We start from the raw sequence: 7,816 nt of genomic DNA on the forward strand, positions 1-7,816 counted from the left end.
CAAAACGAGCACCAAATGTACCTTAAAAATATAAACCAAATTCATAGTACTCCATCCGTTTTATTTTAATTGTTACACTTTGATATTTTACATAATTCACAAATTTCTCTTTGACCATCATTTGTGATTTATACGCGGATGAAAATGTAGTCATGTGTGATCTTGTTAGATTCATCACAACATGTTATTTATTTTACTGATATGTACTTTTTATAATTTCTACAAATACAAAATTAAAAATATATATCCTTAAAGTTTTGCATTAACATACTCAAAAAGTATAAGTGGGTAAATTAAAATGAATCGGAGAGTATACAATAAGGCAAAACCCCTCTAAAGTCTAAAACAAAGTGAAAGAAAAGGTGAAGACTTTTAAAAATGAGGAGACCATGAAACTATATTTAACAAAAAAAAATTCAGCTTTTGCTTTAATTTCCTGCTTCGAGTTTCACGGCCAACATACAAGAAAGAAGAGCTTAAGCTTTTGTTGCTTTCTGCTTAATGGAGGGTCCTTAACTCTCTTTCTCTCTCCTCTCTCTTCTTCAACCTCTGAAATTCTGTAACTCTGTCATCTCCATTATTTCTTCTACATTTTACTCTTACTTGATCTTCAAAACCCACCTCAAAAAAACTCAACTTTCTTGCAACAAATCTACCAATCACTTTCTCCATTTTTTTTTTCTTCAAGTAAGTTGGTTCTTTTAATTTCTTCTGCATTTTTCTTTCTTGGGTTGGATTTTTTTTTTTTTTTTATATTCTGTTGAGATCTCTCTTGTTTATGAGTTAATATTTGTTGTTTTTTTTATTTGAAGTTTTTCTTGTTTTTTTATTTTATTTTACTGGCATGAATTGTCTGTTTGTGAGAAATTTTTCTTTTTTGTTTTTCTCTCTTTTTGCCTAAGGAAAACTAAAAAACAACATTATATGGTCAATTTTTCTCCTTACTTTAAAAATCTCATTTCTGCTGAAAATAGTCAAGTAGTAGCTTTATGTTTATGTATGTTTTTCTTGATTTTGTGGAAATCTGGAGGTGTTAACTTTTTTGGGGGAATATCCTCATGCAGCAGAACTTTCTTTTTATTCTAACAATTTTTTTCAATTTTTGTTGAATTTAAGAATTTTCAGATTTCCTTTCTGTAAATTTTCATACTTGACTCAGTAAATGTCTATGCAAATTTTAATTTAATTTTTTTACTTTTTAATTTTTGTTTTTATCAGATTTGTTGATTACTGTGCCCTTTTTTTGAGATACTCAATATGATATGTACAGGAACAGGACTACAGGATGCTAGTGTATTTTTTCCTTAAAAATGTTACAACTTTATTTAATGTATTTGGATAAATGATAAATGGAGGGATGGTGATGGAATTATTTACCAGTGACCATCTTTCTTTAAACGAGTAACAAATTGTAGATTAAAAAGTAATCTTCTTTCTATGTATGTTTCCTTTATGTATTTTTTGCATGAATTTTCTCACTTTTTTCTTTTGTTTTTTAAACTGAAAAGGTATATACTAGAAATTGAAGATGAAAGTTGATTAAAAGGTTCAAATATGGTAGGTTTAGAAGTTTGGTATGAAATTTTTATCCATAGTTTCATTAGTTTCATGCTTTGTTGTAAATTTTTGTAGGTTTTAAGGAGTAATATCAGTTGGGTTAAAATTTGGGAGGTTGATATAAGAGGATTCTTTTAAGAACTAAAATTTGATGTCTCCCCCATTATTGGGTCTTGAGGGGGGAGGGCAAAGCAATGACCATTCATTGGTGCCTTCTCCCACGTGTGCGGAATCAGGACTGAAAGAGCTCAACTATTTCGGGCTGTCAGATTGTTCATCTGTTGATAGCTCCAATGTATCGAGCTTGTCCGAGGAGAACAAGGACAGCCTGAACCTGAACTTCAAAGCTACTGAGCTGAGGCTCGGACTTCCTGGGTCCCAGTCTCCAGAAAGAGACTCTGATCTCTGCCTGTTGAGCGCCTCGAAGCTTGATGAGAAGCCACTTTTCCCTTTGACTCCTTTGAAGGACGGCATCTCTTCATCTTCACAAAAGGCTGCTGTCTCTGGAAGTAAAAGAGGCTTCTCTGATACTGAAGCCAAGTGGACGTTCAAGTCTACCGGGCTTGATTCTGATGCTCCAAAACCCGGGGCTCAAGGGAAGCTTCCAATTAATGATGGCATGAATGTGATGCTATCATCTAGGCCTGGTGCTCCTCAACCCCCTCCTAAGAGTGGGCCCCCTCAAGCTCCTACAGAGGCTTTAGGAGAACAGCCAAGTTCCAACAGTGGCAATAGTGCTCCGGCTGCTAAGTAAGTGTGGGTATTGGTTTAATAGGTTTATGATTTTTGAAGTGATTATATGCAATGGTTACTGAAAGCTGTTGTTGCTTTAATGATAGGGCGCAAGTTGTTGGTTGGCCTCCTATTCGATCATTCCGGAAAAACACATTGGCCACCACTTCGAAGAAGACTGATCCACTTTTTGTTAAGGTTAGCATGGACGGTGCTCCGTATCTGAGGAAGGTTGATCTCAGAGCTTATGCTACTTATCAAGAACTTTCTTCTGGCCTTGAGAAGATGTTTAGTTGCTTCACTCTAGGTAAGCTTTCATGACCCGCAAGTCCACAACCATGATCATATGCCTTTATTTACAATATTGTGTTGGTTCTTGAACCTCGTATATCATAAAGAGGATTAGTTCAGATTTCAAATGTTCTCAGGTCAATGTGGGTCAAACATGAGCGAGACAAAATTGAGAGATCTCCTGCATGGATCAGAATATGTTCTCACCTACGAGGACAAGGATGGTGACTGGATGCTTGTTGGAGATGTCCCATGGGAGTAAGTTTCACCCACTATTTATTTTTGCCGTGCCTCACTGTTTTAACCCTGACTGCTTACAGCCCCTGAATTACTTGATGAACTATGAGCAAGCTCGGTAGCTGTAACTTTGATAGCCGTTCTAAGGACTCAAACATTTGTAAATTAGTGCAGATAATTGAGTTCACATAGTTGAGATAATTTTAAATTTGAAACTCTGTTTAGGATATCTGATGTTTGGGTGTAGCTGTATCATCATTTAATACCTTATGGCCCATTTGGCAGGCGATACTAAATGACAGTATTGGGGAATACTGTGATGCCAGCATGGGAGGGTTTTCATCTGTCCTAAGAATCTTTTTTGCATGGCTTCTTACTTTGTTGTATGAGAGCTTCATACAAATCATCTTTTCCTCTTTTTGTATTAGAAATGTCAACAAACCCAATTTTATAACCAACCTAATCTTTGTAACTCACGCGTGTGTGCACGGGCACTTCACCTTTACGGAATAGCTTTTATGTTTTTCCATTTCATATAATATCTGCTGTCAGATTCTATTTTCCTGCATATAGCCTTCATATGATGGATATAGTATGTTTTCGAAGATACATGAGCATTCAGGTGTTTCATTTCCTATATAATCTGTTACCTAAGGCCTGAGAACCATCTAAAGGACCCTATCCTTTCCTTTTTCAACCTTCAAAGAAGATGACCAAGTTACTACCTTTGAAACTTTGATGATATAATCTTTGTACAGACCATATGAGATCTGTAGTAGTTTGAGTATGAAGCTTGACATTGTAGAGCATGTTTTATCCACTAGGAGGAACCGAGGAAGAAAGTGAAAAATGGTCAGCATCTCATAATCAAACCTCGCTGGCTGCATCTCTTCGAAGTTGCTGAGCTCATATACGCTCTTCCCGTTGCAGATACCAGCTTGATAAATTCTCCTATTTCTTACTCTTTACGGCCCATTTGTTAGTTGGTAATAAATGGTGGTAATGACAATGAATTTACATGTATGCGAAGAATGTATCTTGCCAGTTAGAGATGTCAAATAGGTCGTATCGTGTCTATTTCGTGTTCGTGTCATTTAATAATCCAAAAAGCCTTGAGTGCAACTAACCAGGCCCGTGTAACCGATCTTGTCAAAACCCCTTGTCACTATACCCATTTAACTAAGTGGTTATTTTTTAACCTATTTATTCCAGATCTTGAAAAAAATTTAACAATGAATTGATAGGTAATAACTTGCTAGCATATTAGAAAGATTTTAAAAATTCATTTTGCCAACTTATACCCTAGATGGTGCTAATATTTTAAATTTTCCTATATGTTTAAGTTAAACATGTAAAGTCATCTCAGTTTGGGGTTGAAAATCTCTACATTAATCCAACTCATTTGTTATACGGTAAAATACGTGTTGACCCGTTTATATAAACGTGTTAAAAAAGCTTGGCACTAACCCATTTTTTCGTATCCGGTTAAGGTCGTGTCAGCTTTTGACAGCTCTAGTGCCAGTGCGGGGCAGTGCCTATGGTAATGAAACTTCATCCCCAAACATGTGACTTATTTCTGAATTCCCATCACCACGAATACCTCCACATGGATGGTAATGATTATTACTAAAGAATGTTGCAAAATTGGTAATAAAACATGTTTACTACCAAGGTGTTACACTCAAACTTTACAATTTATTCCTGGAGTTAAAACAACAACTAATATTAGTATATGTTTTTTACTCTTTTTTCTCCATTAAATCAGTTCTTCACTCTGACTTCCGACGTTTCTGTAGATTTGCTTCTTTCTCTATCTACTTTGAAATTTATAATTCTTATTTAATTCTTTTACTACTACTTAGTCTCTGTCAAACCTAAGTCTGCAGAGATTATTATGGGAAAAGGAGAGTAATATTCTGATATTAGGAACTGGTGTTTTGTTTTTTTCGCAGGATGTTCATTGACTCATGCAAGAGATTGAAAATTATGAAGGGTTCTGATGCAATTGGCCTAGGTGTGTATGTTTTATCATACGAACTTTTTTGTTAAGTACCATTTGTAATTAATATCCCCCGTCTTAAGTCTCAAGATCAAACCATAGGCTGAAGCATGGGGCCCCATTCCCATTGAGTAGTGATTTAAGCATTTAACTCTTTCAACCACTTTAGGCAAGGAATGTTCACTAAGCCAAAAGCTCGTCTACCTCTTAAGTAATTGTGCTACAGCCATTCCCCGTTGCGCTTCTAGGATGACGTATCTTGTATCTGGAAAATATAATACCAATGCTTGTGCTCATATCTCATTGAGAATTAATCCTAATCATTGAGAATTAGTCCTACTTTTTCTGGAAGGCGATGTTTTTGTTGGGATATGTAGATTAAGGAAGAAAACAAAAATTAGATTCCCAATCTAATAGGTGGTTGTGATAATGTGGGTTTCTATTTTGTGGGGTTATCATGTTAGTTGGTGAGACATGACATAAAAGGCTTTTTGCTTCATTGTTACTTCGACTCTTCCTTACGGATACTTAACATGTGGTTTTGGTCTGAGACCCATACCAATTTAACCATAAAATTGGGATTTTGAACTAAAGGAAGTGAAAGTGGGCTTTCAGCCTTTTAGGGAAAATGTTATCCCCATCTCAGAAATGAGAGCTTTCTTTAAACATCCTTTCACATGTAAATAAAATAATAGAGAGTAATACCTCTGTCATATAGTGTAAATATCACAAGAGTTTCTATGTTTAATGTTGTACTTTCTCTGTTTCTCTAAACTTGCAATAGTTTGACTTGCTTGCCAACATACAACTTTGACCATTAATATCCTCGATAATTTAATGTTACTAATAAGATTTGTTTATTAAAAAAATGGTTTAAGTGGAATACGTGAATAGTGCAATGTCGAAGTTGTTACAATTCAAAGGAAACGGAGGAAGTTACTATAGTTTCTCAAGGGGTGAAGTAAACCCAATCCTGAAGATGGATGTATCACGACCCGGGTTTCATATCCGCTCCTCTAGAACTACATTTACCCAAGTACTCCCATGTATCTAATACTTCTATAATTTGGGATCTAAAGAGGGAGCAGATATTAGCATTTTTAAGTGTTGCAAGAATAAAAACTTGGATTTTTTTTTTTCTCATTGCCTCACCAACTAAACAAGTTTCACATGCCTTTTGTATTTTACAGCTCCAAGAGCCATGGAAAAATCTAAGAGCCGGAACTAGTGATGAAGCAGATGACGCCCATTGGAAGTTATTCAGTGGGGGATCTCAACGAGAGTAGCGGTGGTTCCATGGAATAGCTTCTATGTGGGTCGTACTTTTCGTGCATCGAAGTACATGGTGTCTTTCTTATCTTATTGTATCCTCTGTCTGTGTGTAAAAGCCTATGGTTTTATTCTATGAACTTCAGTTGAGAACATCTTCAAGAGAGCCTAGTCATTCTGTTTTCAAGATAGTGTATGTTAGAGGAACCTTTAGTTGATTTGTGTGTTGAACAAATGTTACCATATTGGATCTTAAATTATTAATTGTATTGTCAATTGTGATTATGAAAGTAGTTAGTTTTTGATTTTTAATTATTTTGGTGCTAATGAGGGGTAAGCCTCGGAACAAGGACATATCAGTCATCCATGGCTGCGACGTTTCTAACGACTAGCATCCTCGTCTAGCGACTAGCATCCTCGTCTAAAATTCTACGAAGATATAAAGGGAGGCGATGTATTTTCGTGAGGATAATTTTGTGAGCCGCACCTTGGTTTGTTTTGTGAGCCGCACCTTGGTTTGCAAGCCAATCCGTCGTCCTATTTCCCTCTTTGTAAGCAAGAACAATGGCTACTTCCCTCATAGAATCCTTTATCAAAGTCCTGTACGTATTGATGAATGTTGATATTAGTAGCTTTCACCCCTCATGAAAGATACTTCCTCCGTTTCTAAATAAGTGCAACATTTGTATAGTGTTTACTATTCACAGTTTAAACTTTAATTAGCCTTGGTGATTTACATTTTAAGAAAAACATAGTCATGTGGGATCTTGTTAGATTCTTCTGAATGTGAATTTTTTTAATATCAACTTTGTATAATTTTTACTTATTGATAATTGAAGATATTAATGGTTAAAATAATGCATTGGCAAACGTGAAAACAAGAAGTGTTGCACTTATTTAGAAACGGAGGAAGTATGTTTTTTGAGGAGCTGAACATAGGCAAGATTATCCATTTGTACAACTATTTTGCAAATTCCCAGTTGTCTAAGTATATTTGCTTGTAAGTAGCTCAACTTGGTCTAGTGGAAAAAAGAAAACTTTCCAATTTTCAATCTCACTAGGGGTGCTTTGGGGAAGAGGGTCTCGTTTTCCTTGCCCCCTCTTCCAAAGTGCCTAAGAATGCTTGTGCACTTTTATTTTTTAGTTTCAAAGAGTAGAGATGGATGAAATTATACGAAAATTTGATTTGATATTCGATCTAAAAAGTAAGGTATGGCAATTTGGCTATTTTATTAGTTTGGTTACTTGATCCTTAAGTTTGGATATCAAGTATAGATACAAATATGGTTTTAAGAACTTTAAGGCACCTGTTAAATTGAACAATTAATAATTTTCTTCTTTTCTTTTTGCTTGATTGGTTTCTCTATACCTTAACTTTCAAAATTATTTAAGGACTTTACTAACCTATGCTACAAAGACATAGTTTAAGAATTTTTATATTTAATTTTAAAAAAATTAATAAAATAAGATTTTATTTGGAGATAATAGATAAGCATAGATGTTAAAGATAGAGAGAATCGTGTATGATTTTTTAGCTTGATTGGTTAAAGGGAACTTTTTGTATAATGATATTTTATATAGGAATTTTGATACTCTTAACCGGTGCCTTGTGGTATTGGTTTGAAAAAATTCATTATTCAGTTCTTTGTATTTTGATTTTGAATTAATATTAATTTTTTGTTGGTAACTAAATCGTGATGATGTGGTAATGTTAGTAACTAACATTTAATC

The 7,816-nt window shown here is 34.8% G+C and overlaps 1 protein-coding gene across 4 annotated transcripts; it reads left to right on the forward strand.

The window, feature by feature from the left end:
• Positions 1-365: 365 nt before the first annotated feature.
• Positions 366-6,361, forward strand: LOC104897812 (auxin-responsive protein IAA9). 4 transcript variants are annotated; one of them, XM_010684757.4, is made up of 6 exons: positions 375-687; positions 1,633-2,307; positions 2,397-2,596; positions 2,718-2,838; positions 4,770-4,831; positions 6,007-6,361. In XM_010684757.4, the coding sequence occupies exons 2-6, from the start codon at positions 1,709-1,711 to the stop codon at positions 6,042-6,044; spliced, it is 1,020 nt and encodes a 339-aa protein (XP_010683059.2). In that variant the 5' UTR covers positions 375-687; positions 1,633-1,708; the 3' UTR covers positions 6,045-6,361. The 4 variants fall into 4 exon arrangements, 2 of the variants coding, with proteins under 2 accessions (XP_048502329.1, XP_010683059.2); XR_008969775.1 differs by lacking the exon at positions 6,007-6,361 and having other exon boundaries at positions 366-687; positions 2,701-2,838; XR_008969776.1 differs by lacking the exons at positions 4,770-4,831; positions 6,007-6,361 and adding an exon at positions 3,642-4,017 and having other exon boundaries at positions 366-687; positions 2,701-2,838.
• Positions 6,362-7,816: the final 1,455 nt, after the last annotated feature.

This window comes from Beta vulgaris, chromosome 6 (assembly GCF_026745355.1).
Source record: "Beta vulgaris subsp. vulgaris cultivar EL10 chromosome 6, EL10.2, whole genome shotgun sequence".
Classification (NCBI taxonomy): Eukaryota; Viridiplantae; Streptophyta; class Magnoliopsida; order Caryophyllales; family Amaranthaceae; genus Beta; species Beta vulgaris.

Bases quoted from the DNA above. Each gene is read 5' to 3' on its own strand.
- LOC104897812 (XM_010684757.4), top strand. From the start codon at position 1,709: ATGTCTCCCCCATTATTGGGTCTTGAGGGGGGAGGGCAAAGCAATGAC. The intron at 2,839-4,769 runs GTAAGTTTCACC...TTTTTTTCGCAG, and splicing joins GTTGGAGATGTCCCATGGGA to GATGTTCATTGACTCATGCA. The intron at 4,832-6,006 runs GTGTGTATGTTT...TGTATTTTACAG, and splicing joins TTCTGATGCAATTGGCCTAG to CTCCAAGAGCCATGGAAAAA.